At 43.4% G+C, this 25,872-nt stretch overlaps 1 protein-coding gene across 2 annotated transcripts in view; it reads left to right on the top strand.

Annotated features, from left to right (window-relative positions):
* Window positions 1-25,872, top strand: part of slc22a16 (solute carrier family 22 member 16) — a 114,858-nt gene that overhangs the window by 76,245 nt on the left and 12,741 nt on the right. For both annotated transcript variants that reach the window (XM_080192901.1, XM_080192902.1), the window contains 2 exons: window positions 20,271-20,398; window positions 22,865-22,974. In XM_080192901.1, coding sequence (XP_080049027.1) covers window positions 20,271-20,398; window positions 22,865-22,974 — 238 coding nt within the window. The remainder of the gene's footprint in view (window positions 1-20,270; window positions 20,399-22,864; window positions 22,975-25,872) is intronic.

Genomic DNA, 25,872 nt, shown 5'->3' with positions numbered 1-25,872 from the left:
GGAGTACTGTGTGCATTTTTGGTCGCCGCACTTGCGCAAGGATATATTGGTGTTGGAGGGAGTGCCGATGAGGTTCACTAGGCTGATACCAGAGATGAGGGGGTTGGCCTATGAAGAGAGACTAAATAAAATGGGTCTGTACTCGTTGGAGTTTAGAAGGATGAGGGGGGATCTTATAGAGACGTATAAGATAATGAAGGGGATGGATAGGGTAGAGGTAGAGAGATTCTTCCTGCTTAGAAAGGATAGCAGGACTAGAGGACACAGCCTCAAGATAAGGTGGGGGGGGTACAGTTTAGATCAGAGTTGAGGAGGAACTTCTTCACTCAAAGGGTGGTGAATCTCTGGAATTCTCTGCCCGTTGAAGTGGTGGAGGCTACCTTGCTAAATATATTTAAGTCACGGGTAGATAGGTTTCTGATAGACAGGGGAATTAAGGGTTATGGGGAGAAAGCAGGAAAGTGGAACTGATCCACTTCAGATCAGCCATGATCTTATTGAATGGCGGGACAGGCTCAAAGGGCTAGATGGCCTACTCCTGCTCCTATTTCTTATGTTCTTAGATAGTAGTTCACTTTGTACTTTAGTAATCTTTACTACTAGAAGTTTAATATTCTGCTTAAATTTATATATCAGAGCCAATTTTTAAAATTTTACTTTTATTACCCTTTTGTAACATTTATTTATTTCTAGTCACTTGGTACAAACCTCAAAGGTGCAATAAAATCCTGAAGTTGTTTTAGAATCATAGAGGTTTGCAGCATGGAACAGGCCCTTCGACCCAATTTGTCCATGCTGATCTTTTTTTAATACAAGTTTTATTTTTGCCAATAAGTGCATCAAATTTGACTTGGTACGGTTTCTCCCTGATAGGAATATTGCTGCCCTTTAGTGATACTGTTAATTATCTTTCATCAGTGGATGAGCTTTAGCAGCTTTTGGCCTGATTCACGAATGGAGCCATATTAAATAACTTAATTTTGTGAATGAAGAAGGGAAGGACCCACTAGCAGTTGCACACTGCCTGTTGTTAAATTACTACATAACATTAAAAGCTTCATGCCATTTGACTTGCAAAACAAAGAATTTTGTTGGAATAAGACAACTCTGAAACTATAAAGTTTCAAGAAGGAACTAATGTGTTAAGTAGCATTTGTGATGTAGTGCCTGGTAACTCATTGGAACTACAAGGCACTGAACCATGAAATAGCATCCATTGTTCCTGGATGGTCTTTCTATTGAGTAGTACATTGTGTAGTACCTTTCTAAAAGACATTAAGCAGAGAATAGGTGCATCATTATAGGCAGACAGCTGCTGCATTCCTCCTAGTCACTGATAGCAGAACGGCAATAACAGGACTTGTAATAAGTTTTCTGCATGTCTTTCAATCAAAGACATGACATGATAAGGGGAGGCCATCGGAGAAGGAGTGTAACAAGTAATTTTCCGATTTCGGGACTAGCATGGCTGGAAAATCCCTCCTGTGGTCAACAGACCTCTACATGGTCCGTGTCCCACCCACTACAATTCCTGTGGCAAGTGGGATGGAAAAATTCACTCCCATGTTTTCATTTAAGTTTGCAGTTTTCTGCTGTGTAGCACTTAAGTTCTTACCTGTTAATGCAGCTTGTAACTCGGGGTTTTTTTCTCCTCAAGGTTCATGCAAGAGAATGCAGACATAGACGATAAGAAGGATAGCTCCACACAACTAACAATTACCAAGTCTTGGTAGATCAGGTTTTATTCTCACCTGGAAATCTGAATGTGTTTGGAATGTAAACATTGTTAAATGGAGGGGGGGTGGTGGTGCTTGGTGGCACAGTGGTTAGTCCTGCTGCCTCACAGCGCCAGGGACCCAGGTTTAATTCCAGCCTTGGTGACTGTGGAGTTTGCACTTTCACCCCGTGTTTGCGTGGATTTCCTCCCACACTCCAAAGATGTGCAAATTAGATTCATTAGCCATGCTAAATTGCCCCTTAGTGTCAGGAAAATTAGTAAGTGAAATACATGGGGTTATGGGGAAAGTGCTTAAGTGGGATTGGTTTCAGCGCAGGCTTGATGGGCCAAATGGCTTCCTTCTACACTGCAGTGATTCGGTGAAATTACACCATATTTATAAATAAGCTCACACTGCATAAAAATAACTGATAACCTTCATTTATGCTAGTTCATACAGTAGATTGTAATTCATATATTTTGCTTTACTATTTACCTAGTTTTAAAATTATCAATAAGATTTAGCTCCCTTGGTATTACATGTTACTGCTAATAGAGCTCTGCTTCCATATGGAAAGATCACATGCCATACGGTGCTAAAGCAACTTCATTGTAGCGCTAAATGTAAGCCTATTTGTGACAAAAATAAATAAACTTTAAAACTTCAAACAAAATATCACAGGTGCTGAAATTTGAAATAAAAATAGAAAATGTGGGCAATATCTAACAGGTCAGGCAGCATTCATTGAAGAAGAAATAGGACAAACATTTTAGATTGATCTAAAGTTAAAGTTTATTTATTAATCATAAGTACAGCTTACATTAACACTGTAATGAAGTTACTGTGAAATTCCCCTAGTTGCCACTCTCAGGCACCTGTTTGGGTCAATGCACCTAACCAGCACATCTCTCAGACTACGGGAGGAAACTGGAGCACTCTGAGAAAACCCATGCACACACAGGGAGAATGTGCAAACTCCACACAGACAGTGACCCAGGACGGGAATCGAACCCGGGTCCCTGGTGCTGTGAGGCGGCAGTGCAAACCACTGTGCTACCTTCAGAGATGTAACTCTGAAATAGCTGAAACAAGCAATGGGGAAAATAAGAGAAGGAAAGGTTTGTTGTAGGGTAAACGTTAGGAAAGATTAAATGATAAGGTAATGAGACAAGGCAAAAGGAGGTGGTAATGGGAAAAGTAAAGAATCAAAATATGAGGCTAGAGGAGGTGTAATTGAGAAAAGCAGAGTTATCACCAACAACTGCCATCCAAGAAAATAGGGTCATAAGTTATAATCTGAAATTGTTGAACCCAATATTGAATCCAGGAGGCTGTACAGTGCCTAATTGAAAGATAGGTTGCTATTCCTTGAGTTTATATTGAACTTTATTAATACCGTAAAGATGACTGAGCTATAGTGGAATAAAATAGAGAATTAAATGACGGCTTATAAGAAGTTAGGATCACACTTTTTTTATTCATTCAAAGGATGTGGGTTTTGCTGGCTAGACCAGCATTCATTGCTGATCCCTAATTGCCCTTGAGAAAATGGTGGTTATCTGCCTTCTTGAATCACTGCAGTCCCTGTGGTGTAGGTACACCCAGTGCTGTTATAGAGGAAGAATCAGGTCTTTTCAATGACTCAATGCTGCACTGTAGAGATTCCATGATTCCAAAGTGACTAGATAACCTTAATATCAAGCTCCCTGTCACCTGACAGGATTTTAAATCATTGCAGCACTCTATTCTGCAGCAGAGTTTTTCCTTCTGGTCAGTGGAGAAGCTGGTGTGAATTCCTGGGTGGACAGGAAAGTGCCCTGGCACTGACCTGGCACCCTGGCAGTACCAATGTGGCAGTAATAACCTGCCAGGATCAGTTTGGCACTGCCAAAAGTAGGGCCTAAAAGGGTAGGGCATGGGGGTGGGGGGTTCTTGAATGGGGAGATCTTTGGCAACCTCACTTGGGGGGAGGGAGGATGGGGGTGGTGCATGTAGGGTTGACTGGAGATTGGGGTGCCCTTTTGCTCTGAGGAACCGGCCTTGCCAGCGTTTTTAGGTTGCCGTTCCAAAGAAATTTCAGTGTGGGAAAATACAGTGAGAATCGTTCCAAGCTCCAAAAAAATTTCCAAGTATGGTTTAATTGCACTGACCCTCCCAGCTGGAATCTCACCAGTTTTCCCATTGGAGGCAACATTTTAGACACTTTCTGGGAGAATTCCATCCTAAATTTAAATTTACTTTAGCAGTGTACAAGGTCACATAACTATTTTTGAAAAACTTGACTTTTTGTTACCCTTTTCCTCACATACTGCATGTTTTCTTGAAATCACACTCTAAAGATGGAATTTTCCATTCTGGGACTTGTCCTACCACGGAGGCTGCTTTGAATTTGCACCATATGGTGTGACACTGACCTAATTAATTATACAGTCAGGGTTTCCCGCCGGTCAGTGTGACAGGGCAGGCTGAATGGCTTGCAACCTGCCATGATATCTGCATGCCATATTTTAAAGATGACAGGACATCATGTCACCATTGTGGAAGTCAAACAATCTACCTCCTGGAAAATCCTGAAGATAGAAGATTGATCTCCTGGAAGATCCTGAAATCAGAAAATCAATGGGCTTTAACATCCACTCACTCACTGCTGCACATGGTGCTCCTGGGTCCAGGCCTTGGAGGCCACCATCTTTCCTTTTGATCTCTGTGAGCTGCCCCAGCCTTCTTGCAGTTACGTCCAATATTTTCTAGTCCAGATGTGTTCTGGACCTGTGCAGAAAATTGCACTGCCAGGATGACAGGGGCAAACTGGAAAATTCTACCTAGGTTTCAGATTATTCCAGGGAATATTATTGAAGCCTACTATACTTGATCTAATGCAAGATAATGAGTTCAGTGCTGACAGGTTTCTCTATCTGAAAGCACAATCTCCCCTATCAAATCTACTTAACAAAGAGCCAAAACCAAACAATCTTACTTGGTCAAGCAAACTTGAACAATTTTTCAGTAAAAGCTGTGGCAAACTGGAGCGATCTAAGAGTGTAGGATGTACTTCTCCTTCCAAAGAATTGGTTATGACCATTTTTGTGCAGCAAAAAACTCTGTAATCAATCATCAAATTCTTGGATTAAAGCAAATTATTGCTGATGCTGGAATCTGAAACAAAAACAGAAAATGTTGGAAAATTTCAGTAGGTCTCATAGCATAGAATCATAGAAACCCTACATTTGCAGAAAGAGGCCATTTGGCCCATCGAGTCTGCACCAACCACAATCCCACCCAGGCGCCACCCCCATATCCCTACATATTTACCCGCTAATCCCTCTAACCTACACATCTCAGGACACACTAAGCAGCAATTTTAGCATGGCCAATCAACCTAACCTGCACACCTTTGGACTGTGGGAGGAAACCCATACAGACACAAGGAGAATGTGCAAACTCCACACAGACTGTGACCCAAGCTGGGAATTGAACCCAGTTCCTGGGAGTTGTGAAGCAGCAGTGCTAACCACTGTGCTATCGTGCAGCATCTGTGGAGAGAGAATAGAACAGATGTTTTGAGTCTAGATAATCTCCTTGTCATCCAGGGCTGGGCTGGGCTTTGAGAAACGGTTATCCAGACTCAAAGGAGCTTCTATTTTCTCTCCACAAATGCTGTCAGACCTGCTGAGATTTTCCAGCTTTTTCTGTTTTTGTATCAAGGTCCCACATGGCAGATTGGTGAAAAAAGTTGAAGCCCATTGGATACAGGGTAATATGGCAAACTGGACCAAAAGTTGGCTTAGTGCAGGAAACAAAGGATAATGGTCGATAGATGCCCATATGAATAGAAAGTTGTTTCCAGTGGTGTTCCTTGCTGTCTGTGTTATATATTAATGACTTGGATGTGAACATGTGGGGCACAACTGGAAAACGTGCAGACAACACAAAGATTGGCAGATTAGTCGATAGTGTAGAGGATAGCTATAATCTACAAAACAATATAAATGGGTTGGTGGAGGGGCGGTAAAGAGGCAGATGGATTTTAATGTAGAGAAGTGTGAGGTAAAACAGTTATCACAAATACACAATAAATGGGAATATACTGAGGGTAGTTGAACTGAGAGATCTTGGCATACAAGTAAACAGATCCCTAAAGGCAGCAGTGTAAGTAGACAAGCGTGTAAGGAAAGCATATGGAAAGCTCTCCTTCATTGGCAGAGCTTCAGAAGATAAAAATAAGGATATAGGGCCCTATTTTATCATTTTGATTTTAAGTGTTAGACTTGAAACTGGGAGTGTTTCAGATCCGACTTTTAGACCCGTTCTCAGGTGCCCCATATGCACTCTGCCTGAAATATCAGTGATTCCAAATCGTGCTGTAGAAGTCTGTGGGTGGGGCGTAACGCACCTGAAATCTTGCAGGTCCGATCGGTGCCTCAAATGTGCATGTGCAAAAAAAAGATAGAATACTGCTTCCCTGCCACATTGCTCCTGGGCCGGATAATGCCTCCCCCGGCCCCCACAGACATTGCCACACCCCCACAATATTACTAACACCCTTATCCCCCACGCCCCACCACCCAGGCTGATGCCAACCCACTTCCCCCCTCCCCTTTCTCCCTCATGGATCTCAGGCAAACTCCTCTTCTTGCCCCCACTTCCCCCACACCGCCGATCTCAAGCAGAGAGCTGTCGGACACTAGGCACCTATCTCTTCACTAACTGGAGATCCCGAATTGGACTTTTATGGAGCATACCTGTTTCGTGCTGATTCTGGATGGGCGAACGCAGTGGTGAAGGAGGAAGTGCCAGTAAAGTTGGGCATTCAGCCCATTAAGTCAATTTAAATGCATGCAAATGCAACACAATGCTAAAATCAGGACCATAATGTTGGAATTGTATAAAATACTGGTGAAGCCACAACTAGAATATTGCATGCAGTTCTGGTCACCATGTTATAGGAAGAACATAATTGCTTTGGAGAGAGTGCAGAGGTGGTTTATAAGAATGTTACCAGAGGTAGAAAAGTGTGGCTGTGAGGAGAGATTGGATAGGTTGAGGTTATTTTTTCTAGGGACAAAGAAGGCTGAGCAGTGACGTGATAGATGTGTACAAAATTAAGAGGGGAAGAGAGAGTGGATAGGTTGAAATTGCTTCCCTTGGTGGAGAATTCGTTGACACAGAGGAATTCATTAGGTGATCAAGGCTGTGGGAGTTCTTCTACAAACCCCAAGACACCAACAGCGAACACAATGAGATAACCAATGAACCAGAACAGCCAATAGAGAGATCCACGGTGCAGCAATCGAAGAGGAAAGAGTCGAATTGGACTTCTCCAGAAGGCCGCTGCCCTCGACTTGACATGTAAATTTTCTATGGTTTCTATATTAGAGTTTTTTGAGGAGGTTACCAGGAAAGTGGATGAAGGGAAGGCGGTGGATGTTGTCTACCTGGATTTTAGCAAGGCCTTTGATAAGGTCTCTCATGGGAGGTCAGTTAGGAAGGTTCAGTCGCTAGGTGTACATGGGGAGGTAGTAAATTGGATTAGACATTGGCTCAATGGAAGAAGCCAGAGAGTGGTTGTGGAGGATTGCTTCTCTGAGTGGAGGCCTGTGACTAGTGGTGGGATCGGTGTTGGGTCTATTGTTGTTTGTCATCTATATCTATGATCTGGATGATAATGTGGTAAATTGGATCAGCAAATTTGCTGATGATACAAAGATTGGAGGCATAGTGGACAGTGAGGAAGGTTTTCAAAGCTTGCAGAGGGATTTGGACCAACTAGAAAAATGGACCAAAAAATGGCAAATGGAATTTAACGCAGCCAAATGTGAGGTATTGCAATTTGGAAGGACAAACCAAAGTAGAACATACAGGGTAAATGGTAGGACTCTGAAGAGTGCAGTTGAACAGAGGGATCTCAGGTACAGAATTCACTAAAAGTGACGTCACAGGTGGATAGGGTTGTAAAGAGTGCTTTCGGTACATTGGCCTTTATAAATCAGAGTATCGAGTATAAAAGTTGGAGTGTTATGGTAAGGTTATATAAGGCATTGGTGAGGCCAAACTTAGAGTATTGTGTAGAGTTTTGGTCACCTAGTTACAGGAAGGATGTAAATAAGGTTGAAAGAGTACAGAGAAGGTTCACGAGGATGTTGCTGGGACTTGAGAAGCTGAGTTACAGAGAGAGATTGAACAGGTTAGGACTTTATTCCCTGGCGTGTAGAAGAATGAGGGGAGATTTGATAGAGGTGTATAAGATTTTGATGGGTATAGATAGAGTGAATGCAAACAGGCTTTTTCCATTGAGGCTAGGGGAGAAAAAAACCAGAGGGCATGGGTTAAGGGTGAAAGGAGAAAAGTTTCTTCGCGCAGAGAGTGGTGGGAGTGTGGAATGAGCTGCTGGGTAAAGTGGTAAATGCGGGGTCACTTTTAACATTTAAGAAAAACTTGGACAGGTACATGGATGAGAGGGGTGTGGCGGGATATGGTCCAAGTGCAGGTCAGTGGGACTCGGCAAAAAGTGGTTCAGCACAGACAAGAAGGGCCAGAAGGCCTGTTTCTGAGCTGTAAATTTTCTCTGGTTTCTATGTATGCCCAAGTCATCAGGAAGTGCATCAATGCTAGATTTCATCAGCCGCACTCAAGACAGTCCCGAACGTCACCCAAGCACAACACAACACCATCTGCGCTCTCAAGACCAACCACAACATTGACATCAAACCAGCAGACAAAGGAGGAGCCATTATCATACTGAACAGAACAGATTACTGCAAAGAAGTGTACCGACAACTGAACCACGATGAATATTACAGGCAGTTACTTGCAAGTCTGACCAAAGAACACACCCGTCAACTCAACAGTCTGATCAAGACCTTTGATCCGGACCTTCAGATCACCCTCCTTGCTCTCATCCCACCTACTCCCCGCGTTGGAGATCTCTACTGCCTCCCAAAGATACACAAGGCCAACACACCCAGCTGTCTCATCATGTCAGGCAATGGGACACTGTGCAAGAACCTCTCCGGCTATGTTGAGGGCATCCTGAAACCCACTGTACAAAGAACCCCCAGCTTTTGTCGCCACACTACAGACTTCCTACAGAAACTCAGCACACGTGGAGCAGTTGAATTAGGAGCACTCCTTGTCACAACAGATGTCTTGGCACTCTACACCTACATCCTGCACAACGATGGCATTGCTGCAACTGCCTCAGTGCTCAACACCGACAACTGCCAATCTCCAGATGTAATTTTACAACTCATACACTTCATCTTGGACCACAATGTCTTCACCTTGAACAACCAGTTCTTCATCCAGACACACGGAACAGCCATGGGGACCAAATTCACACCTTAATATGCCAGCATCTTCATGCACAGTTTTGAACAAGACCTCTTCACCACACAGGACCTTCTACCAATGCTATACACTAGATACATCTCCTTTGGATTCATAGTGAACAATCACTGGAACAATTATATGATGACATCAATAAGTTCCACCCTACCATCAGACTCACAATGGAACTACTCTCTGGAATCGGTTACATTCTTGGACACACACATCTCCATAAAGGACGGTCACTTCTGCACTTCACTGTACCATAAGCCCATGGATAACCTCTCAATGCTCCACTTCTCCAGCTTCCATGCTAAACACATTAAAGAAGCCATCCCCTATGCACGAGCACTCCATATATGCAGGATGTGCTCAGATGAGAAGGATCACAACAGACACCCCCAAACGCTGAAAGATGCCCTCATAAGAACAGGATATGGCACTCAACTCATGTATCGACAGTTCCGATGTGCCACAGCGAAAAACCACACCAACCTCCTCAGAAGACAAACACAGGACACTGTGGAAAGAGTACCCTTTGTTGTCCAGTACTTCCCCGGAGCAGAGAAGCTATAACATCTTCTCCGGAGCCTTCAACATATCATGTCATTGATGAAGACAAACATCTCGCCAAGACCACCCCCATTCTTGCCTTCAAATAACTGCACAACCTCAGACAGACCATTGTCCGCAGCAAACTACCCAACCTTCAGGAGAACAGTGACCACGACACCACACAACCCTGCCACAGCAACCTCTGCAAGACGTGCCGGACCATCGACACGCATGCCATCATCTCATGTGAGAACACCATCCACCAGGTACATGGTACATAATCTTGCAACTCGGCCAACATTGTCTACCTGGTACGCTGCAGTAAAGGATGTCCCAAAGCATGGTACATTGGGGAGACCATGCATACGCTACAACAATAGATGAATGAACACCCCTTGACAATCACCAGGCAGGAGTGTTTTCTTCCTGTTGGGGAACACTTTAGCAGTCATGGGCATTCAGCCTCTGATCTTCAGGTAAGCATTCAAGATAAATGGCAGTGGGTGTAGGGGGATACAAGGAAGAACTTTTCTATGCAAAGGGTGGTGTGTGTCTGGATTTTGCTGCCTGAGTTGGTGGTAGAGGCAGAGATCCTAAACTCTTTTTTAAAAAAAAGTAGCTGGATTTGCACCTTATGCGCTGTAAGCATAGGATAATGTGCTAGATTCAGAAAGGTGGGATTAGAAAGGGTGTCCTTGGGCTGGTATGGACAAAATAGGCTGAATGGCATCCTTCCGTGTTATAAATTTTCTGTGGTTCTTCAAGTTTGTTTCTAAAACAAAAGCATTGTAAACCTCTGTGCCTATTTTAAATCATTGGTTCATCGTATAACATTTTCTTCAGTCAAGAAGGTAATACAGTATATCCTTTGTTGTGACTGTATGGTTGTGTAGATGTTAAATTGTAACAATCACATTACATTTATTAAAGGATTTATTTCCCATTGGACTTTGAAATTCTGTCATAACAAATGGTAAAGTATAAGAAACGTGGGAAAGCCCCTGATTTCAACTTGGTATCTTCCACGGTAGCCTTTTGACAATTGATGGCAATTTCAACAATAACTGTTGAGTAAAATCTACTATTATTCCACAATGTTTTACTATTCAGTGACACAACAGATTTGGAACATTAGCTAAAATTGCTCTGTGATTAATGCAACATGGATTAATGCATTATGCAAGAGAGCTGCTTTTGTACTCCGAGTGACTGAAACCCCAGCCACAGGTTACCTGGCCAGAAAGGGATTAGAATTCAGAACCTCTACTCCATCTCTTCAGTAACAATAGTACTGAGACTCCCTTCTGAGTAACTGTCCTAAACAATTAGTTACCGTTTTGCCACACTCTTTTACTGTCGACGTACACTCTTGTCAGAGGCTTTCCAGGAGTCAGACTTGCTTTTAATCACCTTTTCAGAATTCTTGCTTAATCAGATGCCTCTTATTTTCAGCTCCAAAACCATTGTTGCTCTAATTTTGTTTCCTGTTTTGAAAACAAAACCTTTTTTAATGACGCGACCATACTAATTGTACTTAAAAACTGTCAACTTATTTTTATCTAAGCAGATTATTAGCCTAATTGCCTTTTCCTTTAACATGAACAATGAACATAACTGAGGGTGGATATGGGAATTTACCATCTGTTTAGCTATTTTATTTAAGGCATGACTAAAGAAAGATCAACAATTGATAGTCCTAAATCAGTATCTATCTGTTTTTATTCTGGAGACAGCCAAGCACCAATTTTCAAGCTATTTATAATAACACAAGGCCACTTATGACTTGGGTTTTTTTTCAGTGATTTTTCAGCTTGCTGTTCTTCCTAACTTGTTTAGATTTGGAAGCACAAATGTGCAAGATTTTCTAAAAGGGAGTGGAGATATAACAAATGGCTCACACTTTGCCAGCCTGAGAAACTGACAAAATCCCACTAACAGCCTGAATCTGTTGAAGATGATTGGATATCACAAACATTTAACTTTGCTCAAACTGCTTTAATGCTTTCATCAAATTTTCTGTTCAAGGGGCAGTTGCGTTTTCAGAGATTCCTACCAGGCATTAATCTTATTTCTGATATTGGGAGTTTGAACTTTCATAGTTTGCTGGCCATACCTACATATGTGCTTACGCATCAATCAGCAAATTGCTCTTTACACATTACTCTCCCTCTGCTTATAATTGGCCCATTTATGTTCCAAACTTGCTAAGAATAGAAGCCTTGTGACTATTCTTCCAAATGTTACATCTCAAGTGCTAGCATTAGTATACGGAATGTTGAAAGTTACTTAGCCCTCCTCCCTCACTCCAGACACACTAAAATGTATTATGAAATTTATACTGTAATCCACACACCAGGGGCATATGGCAAAGAAACAGACACCTCTATCAATAGATCTTATCTCATTTATATAAATTTCATGTCTCTGCAGTGTAAGCAGAAACCTGGAATGAAACTGGAATCCAGTTGCAGTATCTTCTTTCTTCTACGATATATACTTTTTCTTGTGTTCACCAGGAAGAAGTGTAGGAATGCTGGGCAAGGGAATACTTTGTCATTCATTGTCAGCATCAGGCAATTCCAAAGTTAGTTGTATCTTTGTCCCTCTTCTTTTCTGTCCCAACAATGTGGCTTAATTCCAAACTCGGAAAAGTTACCACCTTGATGTTTCCACCCCAGCAACCTTTTTGATATCTCTGCGTGGTTTGGTGAGGATCTGTACATAGAATCAAAAATATCATAAAATGGCACAGATTGAAGCCATTCAGCCCATCTTGTCTGTGCTGGCCCTTCAAAAGACTTCTAATTAGTCCAATTTCCCTACTCTTTGCCCAGTTCACAGCAATAAAAATTTTGAAAGGAAACTGAATATATGTTCAAACATATGTTCAAGTATTTATCCAGTTCACTTTTGAAAGTTACGATTGAATCTGCTTCCACCACTATTTCAGGCAGTATTTTCCTGATCATCATAATTTTGCTGCATAATTATTTTTTCCCTCATGCCTCCTCTGATTCTTTCACCACTTGCCTTACACCTATATTCTATGGTTACCAACTGTTCCATCTCTAGAAATAGTTTCCCTCCATTCACTATCAAAGTCCTTCAAGGTTTTGAACACTTTTAACAAGTTTCTCTTGAACCTTCTCCATGCAATCTGCTGGTTGCTCCATCATTGAATATATTGTATGCTAGGATGGATACATTTTTAATCTCAGGGGATTGAGGGATATGGGTAGTAGGTACTAGGTTGATTCTGGGGATGGCTGGACTGATGTATGAGGAGAGATTGGCTAGGTTAGGATTGTTTTTGCTGGAGTTCAGATGAATGAGGTGGCGGGGGGGGGGTGGAATCTTTATGAAACTTAAAATTCTAACAGGTCCAAACAGGTTAGATGCAGGGAGGATGTTCCCAATGATGGGGGAGTCCAGAACCAGCGGTCACAGTCTGAGGATTCAGGGTAGACCATTTAGGACACAGCTGAGGAGACATTTCTTCACCCAGAGAATAATGAGCCGATGGAATTCATTACCACAGGAAGTACTTGATGCAAAAACATTGAATGTATTCAAGAGGAAGCTGGATATAGCACTTGGGGCAAGTGGGATCAAAGGTTATAGGGGAAAAAAACAGGATTAGGCTATTGAGTTGGATAATCAGCCATGATCATAATGAATGGTGGTGCAGCCTCAAAGGGCCAAATGGCCTCTCTGCTGCTATCTTCTATGTTTCTATGTAGAACTGAGGCAAAAGATCAGCCACAATCGTATTGGATGGTGAGCATGCTCAAGAAGCTATGTGGTTTACTCCTGTTTCTTATGATGTGGAGATGCCGGCGTTGGACTGGGGTGGCACAGTAAGAAGTCTCGCAACACCAGGTTAAAGTCCAACATGTTTATTTGGTAACACGAGCTTTTGGAGCACTGAAGGATGAAGGATCCTTGATGAGGGATCAGTGCTCTGAAAGCTCGTGCTACCAAACAAACCTGTTGGACTTTAACCTGGTATTGTGAGACTTCATAGTACACTTATTTCTTATGTTCTTAACCAAACCAACTCTGGCTTTTCTAGTCTCTCCACATAACAAATGTTTCATCCTCGATTCTATTCTCGTCATTCCCCTCTTGACTTTCCCCAAGGCGTTGACTCCTTTCTGAAGTGTGGTGTCCAGAATTATCCCAACTGGGTATAACCAGTATTTTATAAAGATTCAGCATAACATCCTTGCTTTTGTGCTCTGTGCCTTGATTTATTGCACAACGTTTTAGCAGCGTCTCAACTTGTCCTGCCACCTCCAAAGATATACACCACCAAGGTATCATTTTAAGCATTACAAATGGTACAAAACTCAGAATGGGTAAGCAGTGAAAGGGATACTAATTGATTACAAGAGAATGTGTAAACATGGTGAAATGGGCAGACACATGGTAAGTCTTTATCTTCCTGCAGCCCTTTAAAATTGTACCACTTAATTTGTATTGCTGCTCCTCATTCTTCCTACCAAAATGTATCTCTCCACATTTCTCTGCGTTAAAATTTCCTTAGTAAAAAGTCTGACAACACCAGGTTTTAGTCCAACCTATTTATTTGATAATATACTCACAAGCTTTCGGGGTTAGCCCCTTCGTCAGGTGAATGGAGAGTTCTGGCCTCAGACAGAGCATATAAAGCACAGACAGTTTAGAGATTACTGATTAGAATGCGAATCCTTACACCTAACCTGCTGTTCAAGACCTGAAGTGGCCGACAATGTGAGTGGAAGGAGCACTGATCACAGGTTAAAGAGATGTGTATTGTCTCCAGACAGTACAGCAAGTGAGGTTTTGCAAACCCAGGCAAGTCACGGGGGTTACAGATAGTGCGACATGAACCCAAGATCCCTGTTGAGACCGTCCTCATGTGTGCGGAACTTGGCTATCAGTCTCTGTTCAGCGACTCTGCGCTGTCGTGTGTTGTGAAGGCCTCCTTGGAGAACGCTTACCCGACGGTCAGAGGCTGAATGCCCGTGACCACTGAAGTGTTCGCCAACAGGAAGGGAACAGTCTTGTCTGGTGACTGTTGAGCGATGTTCATTCATCCGTTGTCGTAGTGTCTGCATGGTCTCCCCAATGTACCATGCTTCGGGACATCCTTTCTTGCAACGTATCAGGTAGACAATGTTGGCCAAGTTGCAAGAGTATTTACCATGTACCTGGTGGATGGTATTCTCACGTGTGATGATGGTATCCATGTCGATGATCCGGCATGTCTTGCAGAGCTTGCTGTGGCAGGGTTGTGTGGTATTGTGGTCACTGTTCTCCTGAAGGCTGGGTAGTTTGCTGCGAACAATGGTCTGTTTGAGGTTGTGTGGTTGTCTGAAGGCAAGAAGTGGGGGTGTGGGGATAGCCCTGGCGAGATGTTCGTCTTCATCAATGATATGTTGAAGACTCCGGAGAAGATGTCGTAGCTTCTCCGCTCCGGGGAAGTACTGGACGAAGGGTACTCTGTCCACTGTGTCCCGTGTTTGCCATGACACACGACAGCGCAGAGTCGCTGAACAGAGACTGATAGCCAAGTTTCGCACACATGAGGACAGTCTCAACAGGGATCTTGGGTTCATGTCGCACTATCTGTAACCCCCGTGACTTGCCTGGGTTTGCAAAACCTCACTTACTGTACTGTCTGGAGACAATACACATCTCTTTAACCTGTGATCAGTGCTCCTTCCACTCACATTATCAGCCACTTCAGGTCTTGAACAGCAGGTTAGGTGTAAGGATTCGCATTCTAATCAGTAATCTCTAAACTGTCTGTGCTTTATATGCTCTGTCTGAGGCCAGAACTCTCCATTCACCTGACGAAGGGGCTAACCCCGAAAGCTTGTGAGTATATTATCAAATAAATAGGTTGGACTAAAACCTGGTGTTGTCAGACTTTTTACTGTGTTTATGCCAGTCCAACGCCGGCATACCCACATCATTAAAATTTCCTTGCCAGGTGTCTGCCCAGTTTACCAGTCTGTGTGTATAAAGACAAAGCTTAGAAGTTCAAAGATAGAGCAATTGGTATTTGTGTAAAACACTATTACATCCTCTGTGGATCTCCAGCTGTGAGATGCTCAGTGAGTGACCCAGAAGCCTGCCTACTTACTGGATCCATTAAGGTGTGACTATCTGCACTGGTGCTGGGTGTGGGTGACAGCTAAGACGCCTGTTCCACAGTAGGGTTGAAGAACTTGCCCTCTGAACTGCTGGAGTCTGGTGGGTCCAGGGGGCGTGAGGATGGCCTGGTTTGTTCCACTGGCTGGCCTGCAAGAGAAGGCACGTGGCATCAGGGTAAATGGAGGGAACAGAATGTTGATATATGTGTTGAGGATTCTCATCTTTTCCACTTCACCAGCAGTGCAGGTAGGATATTCCTCCTTCCTGGCCAGGTTGAGGGCTGACTCCTCAGAACAGTACGGCATGGTAGCACAGTGGTTAGCACTGCTGCTTCACAGCTCCAGGGATCTGGGTTCAATTCCCGGCTTGAGTCACTGTCTGTGTGGAGTTTCACATCCTCCTTGTGTTTGCGTGGGTTTCCTCTGGATGCTCCGGTTTGAACATAGAACATAGAACACTACAGCACAAACAGACCCTTTGGCCCACAAGTTGCGCCGATCACATCTATACCTACCAAGCCATAGAACTATCTGTAACTCCCAATCCCATTAAATCCCATATACTCATCCAGAAGTCTTTTAAAAGACCCCAGTGAGTTTGCCTCTACCACCACCGACGGCAGCCGATTCCACTCACTCACCACCCTCTGAGTGGAAAACTTCCCCCTAACATCTCCTCTGTACTTGCTTCCCAGCACCTTAAACCTGTGTCCTCTCGTAGTGACCATTTCAGCCCTGGGAAATGGCCTCCGAGAATCTACCCTATCAGGTTGCCTCTCAACCTTTGTCTCTCCAGGGAGAAGAGACCTAGCTTCCTCAACCTATCTTCATTAGGCATGCCTCCCAATCCAGGCAACATCCTTGTAAATCTCCTCTGCACCCTCTCAATAGCTTCCACATCCTTCCTGTAGTGAGGCGACCAGAACTGCGCACAGTACTCCAAGTGGGGCCTGACAAGGGTCCTAGAAAGTTGCAGCATTACCTCCCGACTCCTAAACTCAATCCCTCGATTAACGAAGGCCAGTACACCATACGCCTTCTTGACCACATCCTGCACCTGCGAGGCCGATTTAAGAGTCCTATGGACCCGGACCCCAAGATCCTTCTGCTCTTCAACCCAGCTAAGACTCCTACCCTTGATATTGTACTCCTGCATCCCGTTGATCCTGCCAAAATGGACCACTACACATTTATCTGCGTTGAAGTCCATCTGCCAGTTCTCTGCCCAGTCTTGCATCCTATCTATGGAATATTGCTCCCACAGTCCAAAGATGTGCAGGTTAGATTGATGGGCCATGCTAAAAAATTGCCCTTAGTGTCCTGAAATGTGTAGGTTAAGGGGATTAGTGGGTAAATATGTAGGGATATGGGGGTAGGGCCTGGGTGAGATTGTGATCGGTGTGGACTTGATGGGCCGAATGGCTTCTTTCTGTACTGTAGGGTTTCTGTGTTTCTAGAACATTTGAGGGTTTTCAGCTCGGGTATGATTCCAGCTGCCTATGCCCGCGGTCACCTGTTGTGGTCAAGTTTGTCCTACAGTGACACAGGGAGGAAGATTGTAGGTTATTGACATTTAAGATGGTAGTGAAGTGTGGCAGGTGTGCGGCTTGGGTGGGAGTTGGAGAGTGAGGAGCATGGCCTCTACTAGGGGAACATGATGATTGTGGGAAGGAGGGGGGAACCTGATACTTAGTATTGGCAAAAGCCCAAGGTGGCTGAGTGAGAGAAAGGGTTGGAGGTGCAGGGGGAGTGGGAAGGGATCCAGTAGGAAACCGAGGATGGTTCTCTTACCCTGGTTGAACAAAGAATATCATCTTATTCCGACAATGTTCCTCCATCCTCTTCTGGAGTGAGCTGGCACTAACCACAGCTGCCACTGCATCCGAGGTGGAGGTGGTGAGGCTGCTGGAAGGCCGATTCCTGGAGTGGGGCTAAAGTGTACCCCCTTCTGCTCCATTCCATTAAGCATTCTTCTGAGGGCTCCTTTTGAAAAGTGTGGTGCTGCCTTCTTGCCTGCCTTACCCAGCAGTCATTGTGGAACAAGTGCAAGGGACTGCTGGGGAGCCGTTTATAGAGAGCTTCCCAGTGCTTGCAGCAGATAAGCCGTGAGTAGGAGTCGGAGGGAATGCACTGCTGGAGCGACGGGAAACGCGTGGACATAAAAATTTGATTTGATTTATTGTTGTTACGTATATACAGTGAAAAGTATTGTTTCTTGCGCACTATACAGGCAAAGCATATCGTTCATAGAGCAGGAAAGGAGAGGGTGCAGAATGTAGTGTTACAGTCATAGGGTGTAGAGAAAGATCAATTTAATAAAAGGTAGGTCCATTCAAAAGTTTTATGGCAGCAGGGACGATACTAATGAGGTATAAGATTCAGCCCAAAAACGTGCCTGCTCCGTTGGCAGAATATGCTGTTTTTTGCGCTAGAACCAACATTCTGCCATTTTTTTGGTAAGATTTAGTCCAGTATTTCTGACAGTACAGATCTCTCATTGTACTGGTGTGTCAGTGTAGATTATGTCTAGGGCTTGAAACCATAACTTCCTGATTTGGGGGTGAGAGTGCAACACTGAGCCAAGCTGACACATAGAGGATTCAGTATGATGTGGACATCCTGCACCATGCGCTGACTGCGTCATTGAACATTCACACTGTAGTTTATTTGTAAAACTTGCTTTGTGGTCCTGCAACATACATTTTACAGTTTGAAATGTCAAAATAAAATGTGCCCAGCTGAAGTATATTCATGCATTTGAAATTTGAAAAGAGTTCTAAGCTGGGGATTGTGTTTGCAGCTTCAGTCAAGGAGTACCAGGTTTAGATGATACTTATTCTTGGCCTAGCGGTGGAGCTAGGTTTAGCTGACTAGTGGGGTTGTACTCCAGATATGATCAAACTTGGCAAGAAATGGACAATGCTAGGAATGCTGATTATACCTAGTCTGAAGGTTGAAGCGGAAACCTTTGGCCTGAAGACAGGTGAGAGAACATCTTGGGAGAAAAATGGAAGTGGTCTCCGAAGCCATATTGGTCAACCTTATGAAACCCCACCCCAGATCTGCTGCTACATTAACCTGAAGTATTTATCCCATCTTCTTGCTGTGGAACAGTGCTGGCAGACTTGCTGAGGCTAATAAAGTTTTTTCTGTATCTGCCTCCAGGTTGTCTGGACATCTAACACTACATTTATCCTGACAGCTGTCTACTAGCCAAACAACTGGAGCATTGCTTCTGAGAGGAAGATGCCCTAAGATGTTAAAGGGAACAATACTCCTTTGCTACACTTTCTCTGCCAGCACTTCCAAGTATGCTTCTGAAATGGAACAAATTTGCTCCTACATTTTCCCAGCAACAGTTTATAAACCCCTTTAAACTCACCAGCTTTATATAGTTTTCGGGCTAAAAGTGGGCTCTTGTAGACCGAATCCAAGCCAGAAATGTACAGTATCTAATCAGACCCATGTTGGAAAATCCTCTCGAGGTCAGTCAGTACTTTCACAGTACAAACCTTTCCATTGCAACTGGTGACAATTTCCTTCCCTAAATGGAAAAGTTCCCCCTTTGGTTATATGGAATTATGGAAGTGGTTTAAATGCCTCTGAACATACTAGATAAGCAAAGTATTGTACTCCAGTATGGAAGTAATAAAACTGTATAGAAAAGCAAAGAACTCTGGGTTTGCAAGTCAGATTTAATTCTAAAAATACTCTTGAGGAAAAGTGTTCACTTGTCTAGTTGGATTGTTTGACTTCTATGAACTATTTACAAGCATAATATATATTTACTATAAGTTTTCCTGTCATTTTGCTTTTTGGCAGGTGGTCTGCATGCAAGGATAAAATAGTTCATGAATGTAATACAATATTTGCCTCATTGGCTGTGTAATGTGCAACTTTTTGTTTCATTTCATTATACGCATCTGTCTCAAGCTTAACTCCTTTAATTCCAGCTATTTTGTCCATCTAAGCAGTCAAAATTCCTTTAAAACAGTAAATAAGCCTTTAAACAGAAAAGACAGGTTTATTTCACATTTATGTTTCAGGTGTGTACCCTGCATCAGAGCCCTTTTATATATTTCAGTATTTGTTTTGGCACCAAATAATAGAAGTTAACAAAACTGGCTTACTACTTATGTTTTTGTATTTTTCATTCTCAGCTCCTGATAAATTTGTTAATGTCATAGTATTTATTAAACAAGATTGAGGCAGATAAATTCATCAATGCTTGAATGCTAAGTTATCACTAAAAAGTCTGAATCTTGACATTTATTATGTGTGGTTGTGATCCCTCTTAGCGAGTTAATGAATTTTAACTGTGTTACATGGGGTGGCTGAGCAATTCCCGCAGGGAAGGATCAAACCAGGACACTCTCATCAGAGTATCAGTAGCTGTGGCACAGACAAATCAAGAAAGGACGAGAAAGAAAAAATAATCTGTTAAAAGAACTTTCTGTGGACTTATTGAACAACTCCTGTACTTGCTTATGTATGAATAATGCATTATCTATAACAATATATCCATTGACAGGTGCAGTGGAAATCCCTTCCTATATTGTTGCATGTTTTGTGATGGACAAACTGGGAAGAAGAAATACTTTGGCACCATCCCTGTTCCTGACTGGCATAACCTGTTTTCTCTGCATGGTGATTCCTCAGGTCGGTTTTTTTCCTCGAACTATTCGGGGATGGAAAATTGTACTTTCACAGAAAGAAATAAGGGAGAAATTTAATATTATCTTTGCCTTTTTTCAGTCTGGAATTAGTGTTGGGGAAGCCATATTTTAGACCACAATCTCCCACTACATAATTTCCCTGGAAAGGCACCAGCCACCAAAACACCCACCTAAAATAAGCATTAAGTGCCTTGTATATGCAAATTGCAGTCCCAAAGCTGCTTTGGATGCAAATTTAATTTATTGGCCAGTAACTTTAATCATATTTCACACAATGCTGCACCGATGGATATTAATACATAACATTTAGAATGAGAGACTTGAGAAACAGCCACTGTTGAGAGTGAAACAAAAAGAGAGAATACTGGATAATCTCAGCAGGTCTGACACCATCTGTGGAGAGAGACTGGATGACCTTTCATCAGAGCTAAAGACAAAGAAAATATGATAAGATTTATACTGTAAGTGGTGGGGGGGGTGTGAGTGTTCAGAGTGGATTCCTCTTAAAAAATGAAAGCATGCATGATTGATTCTGCAACTAACAGACGACTAACAGGATAATATTCTCAGGATTCAAACACTTTGAAACTGTAGGGGAGTTTTCTGAGCCACCACCCAGTGGGATCATCGAATCCCACTGAAAATCAGTGGGCAAAGAACAACCCAGCACGGGAAACAGGCCCTTCAGCCCAACGAGCCCACGCTGTCATTTCAACAAAGCATTTTCCTACACCTACCCTGCCCCATGTATATGTGAATGGTACCCCTAATGTAGCCAGATTCAGGGGAGAATAGTGTCAATTTGGTACACCAATCAGCCTAAGAGCACATCTTTGGGGTGTGGGAGGAAACCAGAGCACCCGGAGGAAACCCACGCAACCACAGGGAGAATGCGCAAACTCCCACAGACACAGGCCCAAATCCATGTATCTGCACAACTAGCAGTGATAGTCACTGAGCTGTTGTGGTGCCTGTCTGCTGGTCCAGGATTAAGCACACACAACGACACGTAGTACTAGGCCACTCTCAACCTCCAAGAGCAGCCCACGCACGACCCACCGTGTGCATGCCCCTCGTTTGACAACAAGGTGGACCGACACCTGTGGATTAAAAGAGACAAAACATTAACATGTAATATTACATTTCCAGTGTCGTCCCGAGGCTCTGACCCTTTTTAATACCATCTTCTATAACCCTCCATCCCAGTTTCACTCATGTGCCTATCTAAGTAAACCTTAAACAAGTCCAGCGTGCCTGGACCTTGGTTGGCCTGCCACATCTCCTGTGGCAATGGGTCCTGCCATGAGAGGGCATGAAAATCCTGGCCTGTATTTCTACAATTGAGACAATAGTTCAGTAACTATAAAAAAAACTGATTAAGACATATCTGTTCTTTTGAAGAAAACCTGAACATGTATTTCTGCCGGCATCGCTATAACCTGGTTGATGCAGCTGGCACAATATAGGCCCAAGGAATAAGTTGTTCAACTTTTTCTTTTAATTCTCTCAAGGAGCCAGTCTGTCTTGTCTAACATTCCACTTCAGCCCACCTGTCACTTCGCATTGGCTTCAGGGACCACCATGTAGATGAGGCCCAGGAGTTAATGCAACTGAATTATTCCATTCCCCTTGTTTATGCAATTAATTCATATTTGACAATTTAGTAAATGGCTTTTTTTAAGGTTTTATATCTGTTCCCTCTTGCTAATATGAAGCTTAGCTAAAGCCCCCTTTAATTTGACTGGCAAATGAGATATAATGATAGTCAGGAGTGGCACGATGGCACAGTGGTTCGCACTGCTGCCTCTCAACTCCAGGGATCCAGGTTCAATTCCAGTCTTGGGTGATTTGTCTGTGTGGAGTTTGCACATTCTCCTGATGTCTGTGTGAGTTTCCTCTGGGTGCTCTGGTTTCCTCCCACACTCCAGACATATGCAGGTTAGGTGGATTGGCCATGCTAAATAGCCACTTGATGTCGGGGGATTAGTAGTGTAAATATATAGGTTATGGGAATAGGGCCTGGGTGGGATTGTTGTCAGTGCAGACTTGATGGGCCTTCTGCACTGTAGGAATTCTATGATGCTATAAGTTCCCATCCATGTTACAAGTGTAACTTGTTCTAATTCCTACACATCCATGCCTATCAATTTGTGTTTTTTTTGTCCTGGTTTAACCTTACTTCTTCCCTCTCATCGCTGTTTTCCAAGGCCACCTTCTAACAGCGAATCTAACTCCAGCTGCTGCCAATGATGCACTTAAAGTGATCTCTAAACAGGAAGTGGGAGTTGCCCAAAAGACTGTCTTCTGAATTTCTTCCTCATTCAGAAATCTATCTGGCCTTCCTGTGTAGCATGCTTGAAGATGAGGCAGTTGCTGGAGTACAACGTAGTTTCAGGGAGGAAATGTTTTGGAGAAATGACACTGAATATATCTTTTCTATTTTATACAGGACATTGAGGCACTGTCTATCACTGTAAGCATGATTGGAAAATTTGCCATTGCTGTAGCATTTGGGTTGATTTATCTGTACACTGCTGAGCTATACCCAACTATAATACGGTAAGTGGTACAAACACTGTGCTTCAATTGGTTTGAGATAAGAATATATTAGGAAGCTACCCTATTTAAGATGCCAAAAAGCACGTTGGAAACTAGGTGGAATGCACCACTTAGAGCATTGCAATGACCAAGATTGATAAACCACGTAATATAGAAATAATGTTTTATTTCAGGTGGCTAGGCATCTTGGAAAGTACAGTCTTTATGTTCTACTTCATCCCTTCAAAGGACTATAAAAGAGGCACAGATATTTGATTTTTCCCTCCACTCATGAAGTTGTTGACTTTGGCACAGCTCTTTGCTACCCAAACAGCCAATATTACTGGCTCTCTCTTACACTTCTTTCTATACACAGCTTTGAATCCCGGTCACAGACCTGAAATGTTAGGCAGGTTTTAGGTTCTTCTGCGGGCAGGAGTGTAAGCAAACTGTTGCTGAAAATAGTGGCACTGGCTGGCATGTTGGCTTCCTGTTGCCAGCAAATTTAATCCAATCAGAGGAAAGCTGGTGCAGAAATCCTGCTGGATTTGGCAATAAGTTCAATTCAGTTAGTTAAGGAGCTCATTGAGAAGTTATGGGGAGAAGACAGTTAATTGGGGAAGAACGTATCAGCCATGATTGAGTTGCAGAGCAGACTTGATGGACTGAATGGTCTAATTCTGCTCCTATATCTTACAAACTTATGAGAGCTCGTAGAGGGCTAGTTTAGGATTTTGTGGGTGGATGGGTTGTGCGCTGTTTCAGGGCAAGCTAGGTGCATGGTGTTTCAAGGCTGTGGGGAGCCAGTCAAAGCTGCCTCCTGAAATTAGTCTGGCACATAAAAGGGAGAATGGCCAAAAGGGGAACTCAGTCAGTGGCACACAGGAGTCATCAGAAGAGTGCAGGTTGTAGGGAAAGTGGTCAAAATACACTCAGCAACGTAGGGAGTCACTCGCCAACTTCAAAGATCATCTGATCCTGGCACGTTTCATCTGAACTCTAATTCACGAGGACAGCATGATCTAGACCTCACTTTGAACTGCCTGTGAAAACTCTTCCATTGAAAATGCAGCCTGGAACGGATATGTTCTTACTGCCAGTGAGGAGTGCACTTTTTCTCCTTCAAGGATACTTGCTCCCCTTCACCACCTTTTCCTACTTTCCTGTCTAGCCATTAAAGAATGGAAACTCATATGTCTGATGTCATGTGTCAATACTTGTATGGAGTGAAAAATTGCACGTTCACAGCTAAGATAAATCCCCAGTAAACCACTCAGTGCTCTGCCTGACATGGTGGCCTTTCCTACACATTGGTTTCAGATGAGGTGGAGGCAGCCTGATTGCTTTTTTCTACTTGCCCTAAGATTCACATAGCAGTCATCCTGATTATGAGACCTCCAGAGGCAGGTACAACAGCATTGGCAATCTCCATTATTCTGCCCTGCTGCAAAAATAGCCTCTGTCAGAGGGGCCAATGAAACCAGTGATGATCTGGTGCCCCATGAAATCCTCGTCCTCCATGGTTATGACCAAAGCCCTTGGATGGCACTCTGGATGGACACAGTAAGAAGTCTGACAACACCAGGTTTAGTCTAACCGATTTATTGGATAGTAAACTCACAAGCTTTCGGGGTTTGCCCCTTCATCAGGTGAATGGAGAGTTCTGGCCTCAGACAGAGCATATAACAGCATAGACAGCATTACTGATTAGAATGCGAGTCTTTACACCTAACCTGCTATTCAAGTCTTAAAGGGGCCAACAATGTGTGTGGAAGGAGCATTAAGCACAGGTTAAAGAGATGTGTATTATCTCCAGACAGTACAGTAAGTGAGGTTTTGCAAACCCAGGCAAGTCATGGGGGTTACAGATAGTGCGACATGAACCCAAGACCCCTGTTGAGACCGTCACATTAGGATGGTCTATATGCTCTGTCTGAGGCCAGAACACTCCATTCACCTGACGAAGGGGCAAACCCCAAAAGCTTGCAAGTTTACTATCAAATAAATTGGTTGGACTTAACCCTGGTGTTGTCAGACTTCTTACTGTGTTCACCCCAGTCCAACGCTGGCATCTCCACATCATGACTCTGGATGGATACAGAGAAGTACCAGTCACTGGCACAAATGATATTTGTCCAGGCATCTCTGAACTGTCAACAAAACTGACTGGTCAAGGCCACAGAGTGTGGCTGTATGCATTCTGTGCCTGTCAATGTGCTGCTGCTGCACCCATTCAGAGCCACGTGGTAGCACTCAATGAAATTGGCCACTCTATGGAGGAACTCGTGAGCTCAAGATCCACATTTATGATCATGCATGTGAGCTGATAGGCTGAGTGTGCAGTCCAATGATTATGCACTGCCTTGGGAATGTCTCTGACAAGTGTGAGTGCATCTGTTGCTATTGGTCTTAAGTAGAACTGCTTTGTTGTGACTTCTGAGGCCCTGCATCCCTGTTTACCTGAGCATGGCTGTGTCTGTCCTCCATACTTTGAGGGGGCTTCCCATAATTGCCTCTGTCACCTCCTCCTGCTTATTAACCAGTGTGTCACATTGTTTAATCATATGCAAGGATGCACTGAGGTGACAGTATCAGAGTGATGGAGGAAGTACTTGTAAGTTGTAGCTTGCTCTGATGCCAGCTTTTGCCCCAGTGCAGATACAGGAATCTGTACTTGCTCCTCGATGGCAGAACGTGTGGCAGACTCAAAATGATCATGAGAACTAGTCTTGGAGTTCAGAAACCTCTGCAGTTCAGAGGCCTCCCAATCAAGTTATCTTTCCTAAGCTGTCAGTTAGGGAGGAGTACATCTACAGATTGCAATATCTCTCCACCAGGAATGCCCATCTCTCCTTCCCTGGGGAGCCACATAGTGACCTCCTGAGTTCCTTTCCTCTAAAGCAGTAATTATGCTTAATT

This window comes from Carcharhinus amblyrhynchos, chromosome 7, assembly GCF_965287045.1.
Source record: "Carcharhinus amblyrhynchos chromosome 7, sCarAmb.v2.hapA, whole genome shotgun sequence".
In the NCBI taxonomy this organism is placed as follows: Eukaryota; Metazoa; Chordata; class Chondrichthyes; order Carcharhiniformes; family Carcharhinidae; genus Carcharhinus; species Carcharhinus amblyrhynchos.
The sequence above is the reverse complement of the archived record's forward strand: the minus strand, read 5'-3'. Positions and strand labels throughout refer to the sequence as shown.